Here is a 24,600-nt window from a genome sequence, read left to right on the forward strand (position 1 = left end):
CGTGCAGACAGCCTTACCACACAGCCCAGCCTCATCTAGATTGAGTGGTGGTGGACATGGAGGCAGTAGTACCTAATAGCATTCCGTCAATCTTCCAGTCGTGTTGAACAGAGCCTCGCCCTGTTCTCTGTTACCCCACGACCAGGGTGGTCCCATGGATCTGCAGGCTGTTGAGAAGGCTTGGCAGAGGATGCTACCCACACCAGAGCCAGACAGACAGGAACACACTTCACTCACTCAGCAGTTTTCAGCAGGTGTATTCCATCTCACCCCACCCATCCTCCAAACAGCCCTTCGGTCTCCCAGCAAGGCAGGTCCGTCAGTTTCCCCTGCGTAGCTTCAGGCCCGCTCAGTGTGGCACCATGCCAGCCCAGTTACATGCACCACTGTCCTGGCCAATCTAGATGCCAGCCTGAGCAGCTACCTTATTTGGCAAATTTCTACGTCCTGTCGTTGATGCTCCTTTTAAACCCCTGTCCTTTTTTTTCTTAGTCCATTCCCCCCTGTCTACACTGTGTGTGATTGAACTAGCAACAAAACATTACCATTACTGACTAACCCACACAAAGAGGTCTGATAGTGGGCTTATGAGACATGGTGATACATGTGGTTGCCAGACATTGCTATTGAAGTGGTTGTTCAGTTGTTGTCATACGTGTCCCTCAATTTTCCACAGACTAGATAAACTGTGTGATATCAATTCTCACAGAGACACTGCTCACTCCGCTCTCTGAAAGAGGCTCCCACCACCACACCACATCTCCTTGACATGGAGAGCCTCATACACAGACTACAGCACAACCACTGTGGTCTGTCTGTGTCAACAGTGGAGAACCAGGCTCAGCCTCTCCATGAGGAACGGGTGAAATAATCCAGGCAGAGTAGGCTCAGTGACAAGAGACAGAGAATGTATATCTCACTCATTTATGACTGCAGATTGCACTAAATCTAACTTAAACTAACACTATTTTGAATTTCCATAAAACAAGGTTCCTGGTAAGGACAATGTTCATTGTCATCTACTGTTACAGCAGTACCCCATTCCAGGGGATTTACTGAGGCTAGTAAAAAAAAATATAAATTAACCCCAGTGTGAGTGTCACCACGGGAACTGCAACAGAAGCAGGAAATTTACAACAGCACCATATATATATTTATATATATATAAATACACTGTAGCCTACTCTCTCCATGCAGATCTATGACTGGAGACATCCACTCTCTCATACAGTATTTGTGTTTAGTCTGAACAAAGCTCTTTGAAGAGTAGCAGTGCTCTCTTCAACCTAGCTGGGTTCAGGTCTGGCTGAGTGGCCTGGATCACTCTGTAAGCCTGTAGTCAGTCACAGCGGTTGGAAAGGGGGCTGGTGCCAAACCCATTCCTGGGCACTGCCAGCCAGACCTTGGCGTGTGTCAAGGCCCTGAGAGATGTGAACATACCCTCAACAGACCCCTCTGAAGGGCCCTGACATACGCCAAGGTCTGGCTGGCAGAAAGGCTCTCTCAGACTAAATTCATGACACTGACTTTGACCTTCAGCAGAGCCCTCCCCCTCCAATGGTTTCGCAGCAATGTCCCTGCCATTCACACACACCAGGAGGAGACGGCCTAAACAGTACCATGTCCTCCTGCATGAGTGAAGATGTATAGAAAGTGTTTTAACATGCGTTTGCAGTAAATGGGACAATTTGACATGGCCATGTTTATGGGACCAGGAGAAAACACTGTGCCGTTCCGCGTTGTTTGTTTTCCATACTTTTACACGAGTCCTGTTCCCAAAGACGGCGTGGACTCCGCTTTACAACCGATTCATACCTGATATGGCGGTGGCGGGGGACCCTGGAGAGAGAGATGGGGACGAGGGGGGGGGGGGGGGGGGTCATCAAACAATTGAGGACTGGGCTTCAGAGAGCCAGGCAGTGCAGAGGAAATATGAGGACTGTAAATGTTTCCCGACAAACTGAAAATAATACGGCTGCACATCCCAGCAGGACCACTAACCCCCATGAATCAGGGTGGCTTACTGTAACACCATATATAACACAGACAGCAGCAGACTGGGGAGCACTCCATCTACCTCCAAACATCTTTCCAAGTCCATTCCTAGTTTTTTATATTTTGAATGAAAGAGGATGAACGATTCTGTACATGTCTGACCTCAGCCTACAATATGTAAACTATAGGGTTTATGTACATTTTCAAAACAGGTCTCGCATAACACGGCTGTTTTGTTTTTTAAGGAAGACGAAGGCTATATTTCAGTGAGAACATTAACATTCAAACACCCTAAATATCTTACATTCTGTAGACACTCGTGACTTCACCTCCCATGGATCGATATCAGATATCTCTGTATTTTCAAGCATTCACAGCCACTTGCATCACCCATAGTCTATCCTATGTAGGCAAGTTGTGGTGGTGAAGCTGCGGGTATGGAGATCTCTCATCCTTGTACAGTGGGAAGCTGCACGAATGGTCTCTGCTCTGGGCCTCGTTCAGATTGGAGTCGTTCGGAGCGTCCCAACATGGGTAATGAGTTCTCGGGCGATGAGTTCCAGGTCTCAGTGCAAACCAGAGATAGACAGTCATATGTAACAGAGATATAGAGAGAGTGAGAAAGAGAGAACAGGAGAGAAAAAAAAGGGAGACAAATCCTTTAATCAGCAGCATCCCATGCATACATTCCACCCCCAGTGATCTGCCAGAGTGCTGTCATCACCCGGCCGCCCATCTCCCCCAGGGTCACCGTCATTTCCCCTTCAATCCCCCACAACGCCACACTGTCACCATGTCATAAAACCACACACTGCTGGCCCTAGCAGTGGTGCAGCAGGAAGACCTGAAGGGGACAGAACCGGCGGTGATAAATATCCACTAAAGTAACTTAGTCAATCCATCACCTTGTCAGAGCTGTTGTGACTGGCCAGCCGCTGTGCTCTGTTACATGCTGAGGGAGAGCGCTTTTGTTCTCGTTTTGAGGAGGATGCTCCGTGCGGCTGACGTTTGCCAGGGTTTTGGACCCAGGCCTAAGGGACCGATCGCACGTAACATGAAGTCAGTCTTCCATGGGGCCTTCAAGGATAGGAGGATGGAAGCCCATGAAGAAGTCTAGCCAAGACTGCTCCTGGAGAGAGAGAGCATGTCTGTCCTTCAACACTGATTGAAACTGGCCCCTCAATCAGCCCAATCAGCACGGATGATAAATACCTACAGCCAATCGAGTTGCCAGTTAATCAGCGCCATCCAATCAGGTAATCAGGAGCCAATGTTGGAATGGGGAGCAGAGGGCCCTGAGGCTGTCCAGCAGGAGGAAACATCAGTCATGTTCTACAGACATTAAGAACTGCCAGGCCACACTTCTGTTCTCTGTCCCACACGGCACAGTACTGTCTGTGCACAATTATTGTGAAATGGGCTAGCAGAATAACAGATAACCATTCTATTCCTGAGGGGAAGTCTAAGTCAGGAGAGGAAATGGAGCTCAACACATTCAAGGCAATCCAATGGTTTGAGCTAACCACCCACAAGTGCTCGTTTAGGCCATTGCCTGAGAATGGGAACATTGTCGGAAAGTGATGATGTCCCACAGGATTTCTACTGATAAAGATGATTCTGTGACTTCATCATGTACATAAATTATCTCCATATTAAATTTCTCATGGGAGGGGACTAACAAAAAACAAACAAACAAATATGGTACAATATATCTGTGGAGGGCCAGAGGCATCCATCTTGATTTGTGGTCCTTGTTTATCGAGCATTCCTGCAGGGAATTTGAGAGGGACCATTATGCAAATTCCCAGGTGCATGCCAAGACTGAGGGACTGAACTCTTGTTTCCAAGTGCTTCAAGATGCCTTGGCCTTGATAGGGTTTACACAACAATGGTGGGAGGCAGCTTGTGAGCATGTGGATGTAGTGTGGAGGGCCAGGAGTTCTGCATGTCTGGAGTGCTCCCCATTCCAACAACAAAACCATTAGATACTAGGCTTGGCTCTGCACTGGGTATCTGCAAAGTGATGGTCATTGTAACCGGCCATATTAAAGCCACAAGTTTACATTCAACCCTTCTTTGGTCACCAGTTATCACTTCTGTATGTTTTGACTGAGGGAAGCTAGGTTGTCTTCTTTCCCCTCTCTCATTCTCCACTTTCTCCACTCAAGTATCACATTCCAGTGCACAGTAGAACACTCAAATGGTTGACTTCATTAAGTCTTTAACTGACGGGAAACCAGTGCTATTGAATGAGGCGTATTTATTTTTAAATGTAATGAGGTGTGAGCAGGGTCGTTCGCCAAACCATTTGAACTTACTGGGTAAATAAACAAGACATCTGGATACATTATCATTGGACTGTCTTTGACTCTCCCCCACACTGCATAAGTGGAGATATCAGGACAGGTGTTGGTCTGTTTAGGAGAGAAAAGCCCCATCATCATCAGTTACTGTGGGATCTGTCTCTACTCTGGGGTTAGGGATGGATCAACATTTATAGAATGGTTAGCCTATCTGGAGGAAAATGGGGGTCATGCTTGTTCAATTTCAGTCAAGGGGAGGGTTTAGTATTTTTTAAATCTAGTCCACGGGAGGTTCATGTAATTTGTAATTTATTAAATGTTAATACTTCTCAGTGTTTTAGAATTAGTTGCTTATTAGGCTATAAATCGATGTGTGCTGCCCCTCATCTCTGATTCTCCTCAGCGTGCGCAATATCAAGTGGCCATGTAAGCTATTTAGTGTGGTCTCAAGCAAATGATCCATAGCTTATAGGCTACGAAGTGCATGCCCGGAGAAGCAGTCACAAAGCAGTTATATTGCTACGATAGCTGCTTGGATGGTGTAAATACAACTAGTCTGCATTACACACTGCAATGGATATTCCATCCCTGAGCCCCAGCCTGCTCTGCTCTTGTTGATCAAAAACGTGTTTGTGTGCTGCCTAACCAATGCTGTGCTGTGTAGGCCTATGGTGCCAGTTCAGGAGAGTCAAAAGCTTCTTCCGAAACATATTTTTTTATTAGACCTAGTCCAAAAAATGCAGGTGTACTAGCCGATTGACCTCCAGAACATAGGCTATGTTAACACTTTGCTACAACTACAATTGATTTGATAGAAAATAGAGTTATTGACCTCACAATAAGTCAGATTTCAGTCATATACATTGTGGTGGTGAAACTTGAAGCTGCAGCTACGGCACAATCAACCGGAAGGGGACAGCTCATTCGAGGAGACACAATTCATTTAAACCGTCTTCATTTTAATTAGACTTTACTAACAACAATAGGGCTTTGTGTAGGCCTATTTCTTCCTATGTAATAAATCATTAGTAGGCCTACCTGTTTGACAGACAAAATGTATGCTTTAGGTTGCTATATCCATCGATGTGTCTGTCAATTCCACCACCAACCATGCACTCTTTAAATAGACTACCTGTGTGTCAGTGAAGTGATGTTAAGTTAAAACCAAGACTCAAATTGAGGGGGTATGAGAGGGTATTCCATAGACCTAACTTGTATTAAAGAAAACGGAGAGAAAAAAACACCCCTTGTTAGCTTAAGATTTTGAAGAAAATAAAACGGATTCGATTATATGAAGTAATCTATAAAAGGCGAAGATGTTTAAACCCAGACAGGATTTAGGGAAACACTTGTTACCTTCCCTCGTTGGGTTAAGCCACCGAAGAAGAGTAGCCAGCAGTTCAATCTTAACATTTTCTGCATCTACACGGAACCCAAACCGGTTGTGCGCGTGCATACATTTATTTTGCCCCCCCTACACCAAACACGATCACGACACGCAGGTTAAAATATCGAAACGAACTCTGAACCAATTACATTAATTTGGGGACTGGTCAAACCGCATTAAACATTTATGGGAATTTAGCTAGTTAGCTTGCACTTGCTAGCTAATTTGTCCTGGGATATAAACATGGATTTGTTATTTTACCTGAAATGCACAAGGTCCTCTACTCCGACAATTAATCCACACATAAAACGGTCAACCGAATTGTTTCTAATCATCTCTCCTCCTTCCAGGCTTTTCATCTTTAAATCTACACTGCTAAAAAAATAAAGGGAACACTAAATAACACATCCTAGATCTGAATGAATGAAATATTTTTATTAACTACTTTTTTCTTTACATAGTTGAATGTGCTGACAACATCACACAAAAATGATTAATGGAAATCAAATTTATCAACCCATGGAGGTCTGGATTTGGAATCACACTCAAAATTAAAGTGGAAAACCACACTACAGGCTAATCCAACTTTTATGTAATGTCCTTAAAACAAGTCAAAATGAGGCTCAGTAGTGTGTGTGGCCTCCATGTGCCTGTATGACCTCCCTACAACGCCTGGGCATGCTCCTGATGAGGTGGCGGATGGTCTCCTGAGGGATCTCCTCCCAGACCTGGACTAAAGCATCCGCCAACTCCTGGACAGTCTGTGGTGCAACGTGGCATTGGTGGATGGAGCGAGACATGATGTCCCAGATGTGCTCATTTGGATTCAGGTCTGGGGAACGGGCGGGCCAGTCCATAGCATCAATGCCTTCCTCTTGCAGGAACTGCTGACACACTCCAGCCACATGAGGTCTAGCATTGTCTTGCATTAGGAGGAACCCAGGGCTAACCGCACCAGCATATGGTCACACAAGGGGTCTGAGGATCTCATCTCGGTACCTAATGGTAGTCAGGCTACCTCTGGCGAGCACATAGAGGGCTGTGCGGCCCCCCAAAGAAATGCCACCCCACACCATGACTGAACCACCGCCAAACCGGTTATGCTGGAGGATGTTGCAGGCAGCAGAACGTTCTCCACGGCGTCGCCAGACTGTCACGTCTGTCACATGTGCTCAGTGTGAACCTGCTTTAATCTGTGAAGAGCACAGGGCGCCAGTAGCGAATTTGCCAATCTTGGTGTTATCTGGCAAATGCCAAACGTCCTGCATGGTGTTGGGCTGTAAAGTGTAACAGTATAATTTTAAACCGTCCCCTCGTCCATACCCGGGCGCGAACCAGGGACCTTCTGCACACATCAACAACAGTCACCCACAAAGCATCGTTACCCATCGCTCCACAAAAGCCGCGGCCCTTGCAGAGCAAGGGGAACTACTACTTCAACGTCTCAGAGCAAGTGACGTAACCGATTGAAACGCTATTTAGCGCACACCGCTAACTAAGCTAGCCGTTTCACATCCGTTACACTCACCCCCCTTTTGACCTTCCTCCTTTTTCCACAGCAACCAGTAATCCGGGTCAACAGCATCAATGTAACAGAATAATTTTAAACCGTCCCCTCGCCCATACCCGGGCGCGAACCAGGGACCTTCTGCACAAATCAACAACAGTCATCCTCGAAGCATCGTTACCCATCGCTCCACAAAAGCCGCGGCCCTTGCAGAGCAAGGGGAACTACTACTTCAAGGTCTCAGAGCAAGTGACGTAACCGATTGAAACGCTATTTAGCGCACACCGCTAACTAAGCTAGCCTTTTCACATCCGTTACAAAAGCACAACCCCCACCTGTGGATGTTAGGCCCTCATACCACCCTCATGGAGTCTGTTTCTGACCGTTTGAGCAGACACATGCACATTTGTGGCCTGCTGGAGGTCATTTTGCAGAGCTCTGGCAGTGCTCCTCCTGCTCCTCCTTTCACAAAGGCGGAGGTAGTGGTCATGCTGCTGGGTTGTTGCCCTCCTACGGCCTCCTCCACATCTCCTGATGTACTGGCCTGTCTCCTGGTAGCGCCTCCATGCTCTGGACACTACGCTGACAGACACAGCAAACCTTCTTGCCACAGCTCGCATTGATGTGCCATCCTGGATGAGCTGCACTACCTGAGCCACTTGTGTGAGTTGTAGACTCCGTCTCATGGTACCACTAGAGTGAAAGCACCGCCAGCATTCAAAAGTGACCAAAACATCAGCCAGGAAGCATAGGAACTGAGAAGTGGTCTGTAGTCATCACCTGCAGACCACTCCTTTATTGGGGGTGTCTTACTAATTGCCTATAATTTCCACCGGTTGTATATTCCATTTGCACAACAGCATTTGAAATGTATTGTCAATCAGTGTTGCTTCCTAAGTGGACGGTTTGATTTCACAGAAGTGTGATTGACTTGGAGTTACGTTGTGTTGTTTAAGTGTTCCCTTTATTTTTTTGAGCAGTGTATATGGTGATTGGCATCTAAACATTCATAGTATTACCACTTAGACCAGCAAAACAGTTAGTCTTTCAATTACCCACATGGGTATAACCAATGAGTAGATGTCACATGGGTACCTGCTTCTATAAACCAATGAGGAGATGGGAGAGGCAGGACTTGCAGAGCAATAATTAAAAAACAATAATTTCTAAATGTGTTTCGCAACACTCGCGCACTAGGCGAGCGGCCTACTCTGTCTGGGGTGGAAAGGCAGGCCTAACTTTTGAAAGTACTATGCTCAGATTCCTAATGACGTCTCAGATTTAATTATTTGCAGGGACAGTTTCGTTGCAAACAAGACACTGATTTGACATTGGAGAAATATTATAAGATGAACACATAGGTCAATCCTCTGTCCATTCTTAGCCTGTAATGTCGGTAACTTGTGTGGCATTAAAAAATATTCTGCTAATATGTAAAAGGACGTAGAATGGCATGAAATGTTGATTAAAAAGCATTTTTTTTCTCAGACTTGCAAATACGATGATAGATTAATGTAATGATTAAACTATAAAGGAGATCTTTCCACCCCGACTCTTGTCCATGGTGGTCTGCGAACCCAAAACCTTCTGGCCTGCAGCCCTGTGCGCTATCAAAATTCATGCTTAATGAGTAGAACAGAACAGTTACTAAAACTGCTTATCCAAGGTTCTAGTCTGTCCAAGAAGTGAGGGTATCCCATGTTCTCTGCTATCCATTTTGATTTAATAATTATTTTGGCTATAGGGGAGGGTCACTTGTTTTTTTAAGTGTTTAGGGAGGGTTTAGGTCAAATATATTTGCTGAAGGGAGGGCCATCCACTTTCATTTCGGAGTGGTCCGATTTTCTCCATGTAACCCTTATTATAAATAACATTTACTTCCTTACTGGTAACCTGTGAAGTCTGCTGACTGGAGGGAGTGTTTCCATACTATTGCCACTTTGCTTTACATGTAGAAATACTGCCCACTTGTGTCTGAAATAACATTACAGTCATCTGAAATCCTGAGAGTTGTAGCCTATCACAGCAGAGCAATGGTGCACTATTAAACAAAACATGCAAGTCCCACAAATGATAGACCATCCTAAAATCATAGTAGGACGGAAGTGAAAGGTCCAGCTGAAGAGGTGAAGGTCCAGGTGAAAGGTCCAGCTGAAGAGGTGAAGGTCCAGGTGAAGAGGTGAAGGTCTAGGTGAAAGGTCCAGCTGAAGAGGTGAAGGTCCAGGTGAAAGGTCCAGCTGAAGAGGTGAAGGTCCAGGTGAAAGGTCCAGCTGAAGAGGTGAAGGTCCAGGTGAAAGGTCCAGCTGAAGAGGTGAAGGTCCAGGTGAAAGGTCCAGGTGAAGAGCAGGCCTCCAGATATTCCCAGCATGTGCTAATCATGCACCATCTGGTTGCGCTCTTCATGTAATCTCAATGAAATGCTAATGCAACATGAGGCCTTCCCATTTTAGCACCTGTAGACAAGACCTTGTCTGTCTATGGGAATCACCTTTAATTTTGTGCTGTGGCAAAAAAGGCTAGTGCGTCTGTGTTGCAGTGAAAGGGCACATACTATAGTCACTAGCCAGGCTGCTGCAATTATCACTGTCATGTACACAGAGTGTACAAAACGTAACTCTTTCCATAACATAGACCAGGGATGGGCAACTTTGATGGGGGCCACAAAAAACTGAACTAAAAAGAGGGCCGCCGAGGCTCGTGGGTCTGCATAACCACATCCATAGCCTGGTCGGTAATTCAACCATACTTATTACAAGTTTAGATAGCTGGCCGCTAGACTAGTTCATCAATCTAAAAAAAAAGGGCTGACATGGGCTAATTAAGTGACTGCTGATGCACAACCAAATTTAAAAATTGCACAATGTGTATTCTATTATTCTGGCTCTCAACAGGAAGTTCCAACTGTGTTCCTAAAATAAATACAAATATATCTATATATTTTGGGGGTGAAATTGGTCCGCAGGCCTACAAAAGGGGAGCCAGTTGCCCATTCCTGACATAGACTGACCAGGTAAATCCAGGTGAGACATGGACTGTGTGCCATTGAGGGTGAATGGGCAAGACAAAATATTTAAGTGTCTTTGAGCGGGGTATGGTAGTAGGTGTCAGGCGCACCGGTTTGAGTGTGTCAAGAACTGTAACGCTGCTTGCTGGGTTTTTCACACTCAACTGTTTACAATGTGTATCACGACTGGTCCACCATCCAAAGGACATCCATTCAACTTGACGCAGCTGTGGGAAGCATTGGAGTCAACATGGGCCAGCATCCCTGTGGAACACTCTCAACACCTTGTAGAGTCCATGCCCTGACGAACTGAGGCAGTTCTGAGGGCAAACGGGAATGGAACTCAATATTAGGAAGGTGTTCCTAAAGTTGTCCACTTAGTATAGTTCCCCCAACACTCAGCAGTCAGAGACCTGGGGTCTGGACTTAGCCTGGTTCTACATGATCATTCTGACAGAATTGGTCACACTCCCCATCAGAGAGAGGGTCAAGCCCAGGGTTATCCTATAAGTGTGGAGTCAGTAGTCGGGTGGCCATGTTGGACTGGTCAGACACATCCAGGTCCCGACTTCATTTGCAACGTTAACAATGTTTTGATCACTGAATTACACCGGAATATTGTTCAAATCTGATTTTCCTGTTTCAGCATCATTTGCCCCCTCATTTTTTAAATCTATGGTATTTGCAATGAAGGTGAATATTATTTGAATTGGAGCATACTTGATTGATATGTAGCTGTACAATAATGGAGTAAACGCTTACTTGCTTATGGCGGCACTATGTGCAGGATGATGTCATGCCATAGCTCACCGTTATTCATGACAGCTGGAAGGTCCCCTGTTGTGAGACCAGTGTCTCTGCATATGTTGTCCACGCAGGTTTAATGTGGTCTTCCAGGAGGCCTGCGCCCATGAGAGGACACCCACAGTATGAGACTGCTGGTAGCTAGCTCGAGATGCCTGGAACAGTGACCAGCAAATCTCAGCCTCCTTAAAACATTGACAAATTGACACAAAATGTAATAATACTTTTTTAATCACATTAAACAAAAGGGACTGCAGAGCAGGAACTCTGACATTCATCAGTGATGACCAACAGTTTGGCCATTTTATTTTACACAAAACAATCTCCCCTCCAAGCCATAAGCAACTAAATAACAATATTTACATAGATAAAAATCCAATACCAAACCCCAATAACCACTGAGCTTCCCAAATCAATCGAACTGGAACCTTGAACACTGAAAGCTGGACCTGCTTATGAATGTGAAAGACTATATAAACTAACTTTAAATCACAACTTCCGTTTCTTTACACATCTTCATAGCATGTCCTTATCTGAACTGCATTCAACTATTTACACTTTTGTAAATGCACATGGTTTGTATAAGAATAGTTCAGATCTTGATTCCTATAGTACAATGCATTTCTACTTCTGTCAACACAGTTTGACTTGTGCCTCCATAAGGATGGCACCAATAACACAAACAGCCCCCTAAAGAAGATCACAATCACGTTGAATTATTCTGTTAGAAGTGACCCTCCTACGACCTGTTCAACAAGAATGATGTGATGTTTAAGTGGTAAATCTCTTAGTGGTTGATTCACATTGATAAACGTGAGGAGGGTTGAACAACAACTTAACCTGCCGTGGGTTTGCATTTGTGGTGCGTTGTGAGGCTAATGACTCAAATCATCTTTTAACACTTACAATAGTATTGCTTAAAATGTGTGTGTGTGCGTCTTGTCTGCTTTAGGCTTTTGTGCTATATGCTGCATTCTACATTATGCTTTCCTAAATAGCCTGTACGTGTGGTTAGCTGCCCACTGTAATACACTGCATATTATCAAATGTACAAATGTTCGTTGCAGAGATTAAATGACCATAGAAGAAGACATGCAGTTCAGAACATAAACCAATATTTCACACCATCCCGTAGGCTCATGGTTTGACTTAACAACAGTATTATACGTACATGAGCATTGGAAAACTGTGTAAATATGTAGAAATAAGTCAATAATACAATGAAAACACAGGCAAGAAATATTCACCTTGTGTATCCTGTCTCGGTATCCTTGCTCAGGTCAAATACAGCAGCCTATGGGTAGTACAGTCAGAAGGGAGGCAGCTAAAATCACACAAGCACTCGGATGGACACCGACACATACAGCGAGTGGATGCATAGATGGAATTGGAGATCCAGAGGTAAACCCAGTCAAGAGCACAAGACATGACCGATATCAAGATAACAGTTGAAGAGGCTGGAACTCAAGGTTAAAATCCAATTGATATTCACATCTCAAATCTCCCCGGCAGTCAACAGAAAGTCATGTTATAGTAATATCTCTGTTGTTATACTTTTACAGGTCTAGGCTTCGTTTAACTATACACTTCTCCAGACAAAGTCAGAGGCAAAGGGTTTGAATAAGGCAAGGAAAAAAAAAAAAAAAAAAAAAACAGTTACGGATCGATCAAGACGAATAACATCGTCAACAAAAAGCCATCAACAGTATGGGTGAAAACAACACAAATCCCTAAGTCAGTCCATAAAACAGACAGTGACATGGGCAAGTACTTTGTTCCTTTGAAACCCCATGTCTTTGTACAGTGAAGTCAATTGGTGATGTGAAATGTTAAAGGGATACTTTGGGATTTTGGCAATGAGGCCCTAACCCTTTATTTACTTGAAGGAAGTTAGAGGTAGTTTCACGAGCCACACCTATACACTTCGAGTCATTGCGCTAACGCTAGTTGGCAATAGATCGTGAAACTACCTCTAACTTCCTTCATACTGGACACAGAGACATAAAAATGTTATCCACAAGTTCATCTGACTCTAGGGATGCCACAACCCATTGCCACAACCCTGAAGTATCACTTTAATAACAAAACATAAATGAATCAGCTGGGCTTCAACTGTAACATATGAAACTCCCACCAACAAAAAAGTGTGACCTCAAATATATAAATATCAAGTACCACTTGTCCCCTCTCTTTGAAAAGGAAACAAAAAGATCTGAACTGTTGCCATAACATGAAAACCTATTTACATGTATGTACATATATTGAAGTAAAAGAGTCATATATATATATATGTATATACTGTATATCCTTCCCTGATCAGTTAAGGCCAAAGTGCTATGGGTGCGCAGCTGCTCCAAACTTTGTATAGGCTGCATTTGCATTTAAATGTTCCTCATTTTTTTCCTCCAAAACAAAATGACAAAAAGCAAAATGACATCAAGCTCACGGGGCTCTTAAACTAGTGCTACGTTCTGTCTCAAACATGTAAAACTAAGTAACTCTTGCATCTAGAAGAAAACTATCAAGCATTTTTTTACACCAGTTCATCTTTCTTCATTAGAAAAGCAAGTGTTGTACAGCATATACATAGTGCCAGCAGACATATGAGGACTTCCCAGAGCTTTCTGGGGAATCCTGTGGGTTTCCTGTAATGCCCTCTACCACTGAAAGAGGATCATGGGTAGTCTGTGTGAGTCGAGGAGAGTTGTCCATTGTCCAAAGCTGATGGAGAGGATAACATGGGTATACCAGAGTCTGGGGGTGAGCTCCAGGGATAAGGCCAATCAGAGCATGCCGAAGCCCTCACTGCCCTCACTGATGGCGAGCTTCAGCATCTTGTGCAGCTCCTCATAGGAGTCATAGGTAGGGAGGCACAGCTGGTTAAAACTAGAGAGAAAAGAATCCACAGAGTCAATTGACAGTTGTGTATGTGTTTATTCTACAAGATGTATAGTGTGTCTGTGCATTATTCAAGTAAAGAACTGAAACCAACTACATAGTACATACATGTATATGAGCCAAGTACGAATGTGAGTGTGAGTGTGCATATACTGTAAATGTCCGTCTGTGTGTGTGTGTCTGCCCGTCCACTCACCAGGTGTGTGCGGTGGGCAGGGTGCTGTGTGTGGGCGCAGCGATGATCTGGAAGGAGGGGCAGAGGGTGCTGAAGCCCCCGGGGGGCAGCTGGGAGGAGCCGGTGGTGAACTGCAGCAGGCGAGCCAACTCCTCCTGGGTGAAGCTGGACACCACGGCCCAGAACCACTTCATCACCTAGGACAACACCAGAACACAGTCAGCATGGGGCTCAACACGAGCACATTTAACACATCTCCATCAATGCTGTAGCAAAGCAGTATCTTTCACCGTGTACTATGAGTCAGACCTGGTGATGTCACCCACCTTCTCTCTGAAGTGCCAAGACCCTCCTACGACCACAGCATGGGCCTTGAAGTCCTGGACATCAATATCCCCCGTACCACACAACAACAGCTAGGGACAAACAGACATTTAGACATCACAGGGCCATAAGAGTGACATTTAGAATATATGACGAGGGATGTACGCTTGGAATGTATGACAGTGAATGTGATTTTATGCAGCATACCTCCAGCTCATTCTCATCAAATATGGCCAACAGGTTCTCTGGAACAAGTTCATTCAAACCTGCAATTCACAAAACAGTTTGTTGCCTATCCCCTTACAGAGATTCCAGATTAGACACACAGGTGAATGTGAAGAGCCCTGTCTGGCCCTGTCCGGGGGTGTCCTCGGATGGGGCCACAGTGTCTCCTGACCCCTCCTGTCTCAGCCTCCAGTATTTATGCTGCAGTAGTTTATGTGTCGGGGGGCTAGGGTCAGTTTGTTATATCTGGAGTACTTCTCCTGTCCTATTCGGTGTCCTGTCTGAATTTAAGTGTGCTCTCTCTAATTCTCTCTTTCTCTCTCTCGGAGGACCTGAGCCCTAGGACCATGCCTCAGGACTACCTGACATGATGACTCCTTGCTGTCCCCAGTCCACCTGGCCGTGCTGCTGCTCCAGTTTCAACTGTTCTGCTTTATTATTATTGGACCATGCTGGTCATTTATGAACATTTGAACATCTTGGCCATGTTCTGTTATAATCTCCACCCGGCACAGCCAGAAGAGGACTGGCCATCCCACATACCCTGGTTCCTCTCTAGGTTTCTTCCTAGGTTTTGGCCTTTCTAAGGAGTTTTTCCTAGCCACCGTGCTTCTACACCTGCATTGCTTGCTGTTTGGGGTTTAAGGCTGGGTTTCTGTACAGCACTTTAATATATCAGCTGATGTACGAAGGGCTATATAAATAAATTTGATTTGATGAGGCCATACAATATCTACGTTTGTATCCTTACCTTTGAGAAAGTGTTCCACCTCGTCTCGCACCTGACTGGCGAGCCTGTACTGGGCCAGCAGGTTCAGATAATGCATCTTGTTCTCATTGTTGACAGCAATCTGAGCTCCTCCAGATATCAACTCCACCACCTGCAGTGACAGAGTAACAGAGCTCAGGACATGACTGACAACACTTACCGAACCTGACACACTACCTCTACTTTTACACACTCCACTTCTATTTAGGAGTCCTAAGCAGTCTACCGAGGAACTCATATGGGTTTCTTCTGTTTAGTTATTGCTTTCTTTTTTTCCTGTGAGATGACTTGGTGGATAAGGGAAGTCATGTCAAACAGAATGAATGCCTCATCACCTTCTCCAGCTGTCCCGACTTGCTGTACTTCTCCTCGGCAAACACCAGGTCCATTTCACTGACATCATTGTTTAGGATGACGCAGACTTTCATTTTGTAGAACTCCTGATCATCCGTCTCAAAGTACTGCCGTGGAAAATGAAATAAAAACACAGGAAAATGGAATTGAAATAGAATGACGTGTTTACCTCGGCGAAACAATAAGGATGACTTATCCACTTAGAGTGGCAGGTTCAGATCTTAATATGTTCTAGAAACACCACAACATACAACTGAACAATGCAACACTTACAATTTGATAACAATTAGGGCTGGGCGATATGGCCAAAATCTCATATCCCGATATAGATCATTTTCGGTAAATTCAATTTATAAATAGTCGATATAAAATGACCACATGTAAAGGCCTATTTCTTATTACATTTTGAATTATACTCAACAACTAAAAAGGTACTTACTCATATTTGATTATTTATTTTATTTAGAACCTGTGCAAATTTTCAATTAAGCATGAAACAAAATAAAATATGAATGTATAAAATCTAAAACGGTCAATAGAAAACAGTCCAACTATAGTTGCAAACAAAATAAATATAGGCCTGAAATATATATTATTTTGGGGGGCTTGCCTGTTTTGCATGTTATTTTGTCATTAATACGTGTCACATACCAATTTGGTACCTTGGGTCAAGTGTTAGCACCAACTCACGAAACCCTCGTTTCTCGACCGTGTAAACTGGGACCATGTCTTTGCAGATGGAAGTTGTAATGGCAGCTGTTACCTCCTTCCATCTTCGTGATTCATTGCCATATAGTGTGCCGTGGGCAAAAGCCTCTTGCAACGAGTCGGGGGTTTGATTGGAGCACTCGACTGTACTTTGTTGGGTCTCATCCGTTGACTCTCTCTGTATTGTTTGACATGATCCTTGCGTAGATGGTAAAAGAGGTTAGTGGTGTTTGAGCCTGTTGTTGGGACCGGTCTGCGGTATATTTTTCAGTGGACGGTTTTCTGGTCCATGTCAAACTTTTCATACCCAAATCACGTCCATGTGACCGAAGTAGCCCCTCTTTTAGGTACGAGCCCCGTGTCTCCGTGCTCTGTGTCACCGTGCTCTGTGTCACGTTCACTCTCCTCCATGTTTGTTTGTGTTGCAAATTTCCTTTCTCACGGCACATGTGGAAGAACACAAAGCTTCGTCCAATTGGTGAAAAATATTGCCGTAAAGAGTGCGATTTGCAACAACGAAATAAACAATAGAGCACAATATGAAACGATAGACGGTTTTCTATCGTCACACGATATATATCGTCATATCTCCCAGCCCTAATACTAGCCGAAGCATAGAGGTAAACATTGGGAGTGAGGTCTAACTCCAGTTCCTCTGAGCGGCTGTGGGACTGGGGTGGAGGGCGTACCTTGTAGTTCATCCTGAGTCCGATGATTTGGGCTAGGAAGGAGCGGGTGAAGCGAGCACGGACCATCTGCTTGTAGGCCCCGCCCAGGGCTGACTCGTACAGGCACTTCCCCACCACGCGGCCGGCAAACTCATACATCTTCAGACGCAGGTGGACCGGCCGCTCAGCGTTGGGATGGACCTGGGAAGACAGGCAGACACATTACCTCACTATCATATTGGCAAAGTCAGTGAATATTGACCCTAGCCGTATAGTGTTAGTTGTGCTGGTGAGGTCTTACCAGTCCCTGGTTGTCGTCACTGAAGCGAGTGAACAGCTGATTGGTGGTGTCAAACAGGGTCTTACAGACGAGCTCAAACCACTCCCTTCGAGGCCCTCCCCAGTCCAGAGCTAGGGGCCAACACAACACACATACTTAGTCATTCAACAGCCCTTACCACAAACAACACTAGCTGACCGGCCTGTCATCTGCTGATCTTACCTTCCTCATCCTGGAACACCACCTCAAAGTTCTTACTCCAGTCCGACACGGAAAAGTTCCGGGTGGATTTCAGAGACTGGGGAGAGAGAGATAGATTTTAAAACATTGTAATTTTCAATTTCCAATCATTGTCATCATATGAGTCTGCTGTAGCAGTTCTAAATCTCACTGCAGCTCGGAGAGTAGTTGCGCGGTGGATTCACTCACCGAGTCCAGGATGCAGTGGCGTGTGATCTTCAGGCAGGTCTTGGTGCGAGGTCTCTTGGAGTGGATGTGTCTGAGCTCCCTCTGGAAGAAGCTCACCTTGTCCTGGAACGTCTCCGAGCCTCCTGACAACGGCATAAAAAACATACAGATCTTAACCATGTACTCCCCATGGACACTGAATTGGAAGAGGAAGGAAACTAGGGCTGACCCCATTTAGTCGAATGGCCGATTGTTTGGTTGATAGGCTGTTGGTTGACCAAGATTGATTTAGTTGAGCAGTAGCAAAAAATAAATACAAACGTTAATGGTGTAGACACCTGTCTGATTGGCACCTGTCTGAGCGGACTAATCCATTATGGAGGCTGTAGGGATGGCATAGTCCATCACTATAAAACATGTGCTTTTGAAATTGTATATGGTTATATTATGTAAGAACAATGGTGCAACACTAATAACAATTATATTATTTATAACAAATGCACTTTCTGCCATGTTGGATAGCGGTCGCAGTTCTGAAACATCAGTGCGCTCTTGAATTGGCACCTTTTCCTAGACCAGCAAAGATAACCAGCATATTGGTGTTGAGAACAATGTGGTTGAGGCAGCAGCTGAGTTACGAGATGAGAAAACAGCCCTTTCCTTAATTGCCTAAGAAAAGTGAGGAGAGGGGAAACCAACTTAATTAGGTCTATAATCAATAGCCTAACTGTTAAATGTGCCTGGCTATATAAATCATCCATATGTATGTAGAGAAATAAGACAGATCCTGCTTCTGTTGCCAGTTTGAGTGTTTGTTTAATAGCCTGCTGATTCTGTGAGCACCAAGCCTCATGCAACCACAACATGTTGGATAAACAATTTCACAAATTTGTCTGTTTTTAATCTTTGCTATGCTGTAATAAAGGCAATGGACAGTCGGGGATAGTCCTAAAGGAAACCAACCGATATTCTTGTGCAGGAAACGGATGAAGGTGGCAGCCATGATGTTTCTGTCTTTACAGCTCAGCTCCACTGGCGGCTGGATCCCATCATCCACCACTAGAGTCAGGTACTTGTGAACAGGGTCAGGGCCGTAGTATGTGAACTGGGAGGGACAGAAGAGGAGGGTGAACACACCAGCTCATTAAATCTACTGATAAAAGGTCAGAAAGCATTATGTGGACATCGTACAGTGTTTCAGAGCAGTTCTGCTTGTCCTACCTTTGTCCCTGGACACACTCGAAAGGTAAAAAGGCGCCATGGAATAATTTTCAGGTAAAACTCCTTCACAGACAGTTGCTGTGTAGCAGAAAAGTACATTTTCCAGTCAATGACAAGTCTGCAACACACCCAACTGAAGAGCATGTACTATTTCTATGAAAATAGCTTTCCCTTTCTATCCCCTCTTCACCCACCTTTGGGGATATGTAGCAGTAGACCTTTTTAGGTTTCTTGACCTTCTCTGGCTGGTCTTCTACAGGGGAGTCATGCTCGTCCTCCTCGTCCCCTATGGAGGGTCGACTCTGAGGGGCCATCAGAGCCAAGGCTGGGAGCTGCCACGAGGAGTTACTGTAGTTACTGTAGTTCCCTGTGCCGTAGAGGTACGCCTCAAAGTAGATGCTGATCCCTGGAGTTGACACGTTCTTCTCCACACAGTTCTTCTCATTCTCTGTGGGGGAGGTGGAAGAGTAGCAGTTGAAACACAGGAGCGATGTAAGAGATTTTACTACACAAAGAACAAAAGTCTTCATATACACTGTACATGATCTAATTTTGAGTATGATAGACTGACTTTCTGAAATTACTTCCTTCACCTCAGCCTGTGTAATCGTACCCTAAAATAGGACCCTTACTCACCACTGAGAACGATGATGTCAAACTCCCCGTTGCTGATGGGCAGGTCGTTATAGGAGATGCGTGCCCGGAAACAGCCCTTCTTCCTAAGGGTGATCTTCAGCAGTACCTGGCACAGCTGCTTGTTGGACGTCACTGACTTACTGTAGTACTCCTCCAGGCTGTCGTCGTCCACTGTGCCCAACTGATAGGAGGCAGATACAAAATGGATTCCCATTTTCCACTTTCACAGTCTAAATTCCAGAAACAATCGACTTCAGGCTGTTATATGAGGATTGTTATATTGGGTCTCAAGTGTCTTACCGAGTGGACGTGGACACTGTAGTTGACCTCGTCTATGAGTGAGGTGGAGTTACTGGTGGGGTTGCCATACTCGTCCCGGGGCTCAATCTGCAGGGTATGCTGCTGGCCATATACTAAGACCAGCGTGGAGAAGTGGTAGGCTATCTTAGTTTTAGATGGGACCACTGTCCCTGAAATTAACAAAGAAAATAATGGAAACAGATGAGCATTGAAGGAACGTTTCAAATTAAAGTATGTAGTGTTTACCAGTACAATACATGCAATGGCCCTGAGACAACAGAGAAAAACAACTATTTTTCATTTACACAAAGGTTCAAGTTGCTTCCATGTTAAGGGAGCATTTCAACAAGTATCAAGCCTGAATGATCAAAGCTGTAGAGCATGATGACAAATGAAATCATTCCAAACATTGTAATATACAACCAGATGAAAATACAATGTTCCGAAAAATATTGATTTTGTCTTAAATAAACTTGATGTCATGACCAGCATCACATCATGCTATATTTAGTAAACAAATCCAAACTATAAAACAGATTGCGATGAAGAATACTATTAACAGCCTTATTATCGTGCTATGAGGACAAACAATGGAAAGAACATTGGAAGTAACATTGGCATTATAATAAGGGGTATCAACATTTCTGGTCTGGGTGGACATTCATTCCTACTAGGCAACTTCAAAGTTATGTTCTTTATGAGCAAAAGCACATGATTATCAATATCAATTACTTAAATGTCATCATGTCATCCATGCTTTGTATTAAATCTTACAAATATAGCTCAGTCCTGTCCTGAAATGGGTTACTTACACAGCCCAAAAGATCATGACCGTACCTGGCTGGAATATCTTGTAGTAGGGGCTGTAGGCCACGTTGAGTCCTCCCAGTTTGACGGCCACCTCATAGCGCCCGGCCTTTCGGACAGTGAAGGTCACTTTGACCACGTTGGACTCTGGCTCCTGCAGAACCTCCTGGGTGACAGGGATGTCTAGGGCCAGCTCTATGTGGGTGATGTTGACTCTTAACCCCACGGGCCGGTGGGCAGGGAAGGGCTGGCCGTTCTTATAGAAGAGCTGGGGTAGAGAGTCAGAGAAAACCATGAGAAACCATGGCAGGAAGTCTTGCACTACAACTTGTGCCAGAACACCATCCTGCCAACAGTCTATTCATTGTGTGCTTTATGATCCCAATAGAAACCCAACAAACAAGCCAAATAACAGAATCACTGATTTCAATCTGCAGAAACAAAAATATCCTTCCTCCACAATCTTTAATACTTGATGTAGGTTGTTGTCCTTTAATCATACAGTTTCAAACATAAACTAAACTCTTAAAATCCAGAAATTACTGAAGCAGACTTCAGATTTCAAGCCATTAGGTAGGTAAGGATCTTACCTGAACACGGAAGCTCATAGTTTGGCCCACTTCCTGTGGGTCCTTCCAATCCCATGACACATTGCAGGAGCGCGGGTCCAGGTAGTTCCCCCGTACATAGTCGTAAATGCTGCGGTCGCCCCTCCTCCCAGGGTCATCATTCTGCAGGAAGCTAACCACCCGCGCAGCGAGCTCACATAGGAACTTGATGGTAAAGACAAACGCTATGATGGAAACAGTAATTCCACCTGACAGGGGGAGACATTGTCACAGAGAGCTAAATGTGATTAAATGCACAGCACACATTAGTAGAGACCATTTGCAATGCAATATTACTTCAAAGAATGCCCTCCAGGTCTATTTGATGTAATGAGCTGCAGATAAGCAGTAATTGTATGGGTAAAGCCTGAAAGTCTTGGGACACAAACAGTAACACAAGTTCAAATATGTACTTGTAAGTTCAAAGTTCTTCCTGATAATTCTAAACTACAAGTTAGTTTAGACTCACTCACCAATCACGTAAAACATGAGGTCCCTTATCAGAAAGCACAGTGCCACAGTACAGCCAAATATAAGAGCTCCCGCTGAAAGAGAAACAAAGAGACGGCATACTTCACTTGACTTTCACAGCACAGAAGGAGCTTTTAACAGACATTTCATATAAAGCTGGCGTGCTCTAGTGTACACCATTCATTCTGAGAGGGCATACTTACAGATCAACTTGGAGGATTGACTTGTATTTCACTTTTGTTTTCTGATTCATCTGTAGACCATAAACCTTTAAATGTAGCACACGCCCAGGTTGGACTCTGCATCCAGGACGTTCATCTGGAAACCTATTAGGTCCATGTTGTCCTGCACTACCCAAGTACTGCAGTATATGGACTAGGGCTGACCCCATTTAGTCCACTGGACGATTGTTTGGCCGATAGGCTGTTGGTCGACGGAGATTTTTTTTAGTCGAGCAGTGGCTTAAGAATGTATAACACGAGACACCTGTCTGATACACGCCTGTCTGATACACGCCTTCCTGATACACTTCCTGATACACGCCTTCCTGATACACGCCTGTCTGATACACGCCTTCCTGATACACGCCTTCCTGATACACAGCTGTCTGATACACGCCTTCCTGATACACGCCTGTCTGATACACACCTGTCTGATACACGCCTTCCTGATACACGCCTGTCTGATACACGCCTTCCTGATACACGCCTTCCTGATACACGCCTGTCTGATACACGCCTTCCTGATACACGCCTTCCTGATACACGCCTTCCTGATACACGCCTTCCTGATACACGCCTTCCTGATACACAGCTGTCTGATACACGCCTTCCTGATACACGCCTTCCTGATACACACCTGTCTGATACACGCCTGTCTGATACACGCCTTCCTGATACACGCCTTCCTGATACACGCCTGTCTGATACACGCCTGCCTGAGTGGACTAATCCATTGCGGAGGCTGCGTGGGTGGTACACCAATATCACCAGTACTACTAATTACAATGTTGGTTTGGCTATGGTCATTTCTGTTAATGCATTCAATATAGTACGATTACAGTCTAACCATCATTGTAGGAGTGGACACGTTGTTTGCAGAGTGCACAACCTATGCTACACTTGTGAGAGAGAAAAAAGTTGTGATTTATGTAATTATATTTACGAGTTGTCCTGTCAATCTTGAGTACGCACCTCATTTCGCATAGAAGTAGGCCTAGGCTACCTGGCCTGGGCGCAAATGTAGGCCTACAAATATTCCCGTTTGGGCATTTGATACCATTTTGAATTGTCTTAACTCACTACCACTGTGGAGCTTCTCAAAGTAGTTTTGTCTTCGCCTTAAACTGCAAGTAAATTAAGTCTGTTTTTACATCCACTGAGAATGACAAAGTTGTGTGTCTGTCTAAGCTCACCAGCGTGGGAAACTCGAGGGCCCAGAAAATGGTATACAGTGTTGCAAGTTTGCTAGCATGAGCTTCAGGCCAGACCAAATTAATGGTTGATACAATGTTTCAAGTTCATTACAGAAAGGCCATGCGTAGCAAATATGATTAATAGGATATTTATTTTTGAAATCAGGATATTTTCTACCTGCAGTCTGCAATGTTTTTAATTTGTTGGCTTTATTTAGGCTATTTTTAAATATTGTCAATGGCAATAGAAGTTACTTTTAGATTTGTATCAGGAAAGGTTTTCTTCTGGTTAGGCTATATTGATCTCTGGCTCCCTCTTTAATAATTTGTGCATCTTCATTTTAATCGCAGTGCTTAAAGCATCAGACAAGCTCAGTAGCTTACATATAGTTGATTTTATTCAAATATAGGGTGTGTCTAATATATATATATATATATATTGTACTTTTTATCTCCTCAATTTTGTGTGGGTCGGCAGGTAGCCTAGTGGTTAGAGCATTGGACTAGTAACAGAAAGTTTGCAAGATTGAATCCCCGAGCTGACAAGGTAAAAATCTGTCGTTCTGCCCCTGAACAAGGCAGTTAACCCACTGGTCCTAGGCCGTCATTGAAAATAAGAATTTGTTCTTTTAACTGACTCACCTAGTTGAATAAAGGTAAAAAATAAAATATCCAATTGGTAGTTACAATCTTGTCCCATCGCTGCAACTCCCGTACAAACTCAGGAGAGGCAAAGGTCGAGAGCCATATGTCCTCTGAAACACGACCTTGCCAAGCTGCACTGCATTTTCACACACTGCTCGCTTAACCCGGAAGCCAGCTGCACCAATGTGTCGGAGGAAACACCGTCCAACAGGTGACCGAATTCAGCATGCATGTGCCTGGCCCGCCACAAGGAGTCACTAGAGTGCAATAAGACGAGGACATCCCGACCGGCTAAACCACCCCCCTAACCCAGATGACGCTGGACTAATTGTGTGTCTCCCGGTCACGGCCAACTGTGCCATAGCCTGGGATCGTGACCCGGGTCTGTTAGAGCGCTGCGCCACTCGGGAGGCCCACATTTAAACATTTCAATCGATTGGTCAAAAGCACAGACGACTCTCGGTTGACCAAGTTTTTTAAAAGTTGGGAACAGCCCTAATGTGGACACGTTATTCACTGATGCACCACATAACAAAGGCAAATCAAGATTTTCCAGGAATAGGAGTTAGGTATCTTCTCTGACACCAAGAATAGCCTATCACAGAAGCATAGCTATTTGCTAATTGAGAGTGTATAGGCCAATGAGAATCAGTGTGTGGACTACAGTACGTAAATTAGGATAGGAAATG

The 24,600-nt window shown here is 44.5% G+C and overlaps 1 protein-coding gene across 3 annotated transcripts in view; it reads right to left on the minus strand.

Moving 5' to 3' along the window:
* Positions 1-11,213: 11,213 nt before the first annotated feature.
* Positions 11,214-24,600, minus strand: part of LOC124046447 (apoptosis-resistant E3 ubiquitin protein ligase 1-like) — a 40,316-nt gene continuing 26,929 nt past the window's right edge. For all 3 annotated transcript variants that reach the window (XM_046366817.1, XM_046366818.1, XM_046366819.1), the window contains exons 5-22: positions 21,855-21,926; positions 21,364-21,590; positions 20,804-21,041; positions 19,967-20,136; positions 19,667-19,847; positions 19,225-19,478; positions 19,031-19,108; positions 18,773-18,914; positions 17,831-17,952; positions 17,624-17,699; positions 17,423-17,532; positions 17,143-17,322; positions 15,727-15,852; positions 15,374-15,503; positions 14,605-14,663; positions 14,400-14,489; positions 14,095-14,270; positions 11,214-13,886 (exon numbers count right to left, since the gene is read on the minus strand). In XM_046366817.1, coding sequence (XP_046222773.1) covers positions 13,784-13,886; positions 14,095-14,270; positions 14,400-14,489; positions 14,605-14,663; positions 15,374-15,503; positions 15,727-15,852; positions 17,143-17,322; positions 17,423-17,532; positions 17,624-17,699; positions 17,831-17,952; positions 18,773-18,914; positions 19,031-19,108; positions 19,225-19,478; positions 19,667-19,847; positions 19,967-20,136; positions 20,804-21,041; positions 21,364-21,590; positions 21,855-21,926 — 2,534 coding nt within the window. In that variant the 3' untranslated portion in view covers positions 11,214-13,783. The remainder of the gene's footprint in view (positions 13,887-14,094; positions 14,271-14,399; positions 14,490-14,604; positions 14,664-15,373; positions 15,504-15,726; positions 15,853-17,142; positions 17,323-17,422; positions 17,533-17,623; positions 17,700-17,830; positions 17,953-18,772; positions 18,915-19,030; positions 19,109-19,224; positions 19,479-19,666; positions 19,848-19,966; positions 20,137-20,803; positions 21,042-21,363; positions 21,591-21,854; positions 21,927-24,600) is intronic.

The sequence above is a fragment of the Oncorhynchus gorbuscha genome, linkage group LG10 (assembly GCF_021184085.1).
Source record: "Oncorhynchus gorbuscha isolate QuinsamMale2020 ecotype Even-year linkage group LG10, OgorEven_v1.0, whole genome shotgun sequence".
Classification (NCBI taxonomy): domain Eukaryota; kingdom Metazoa; phylum Chordata; class Actinopteri; order Salmoniformes; family Salmonidae; genus Oncorhynchus; species Oncorhynchus gorbuscha.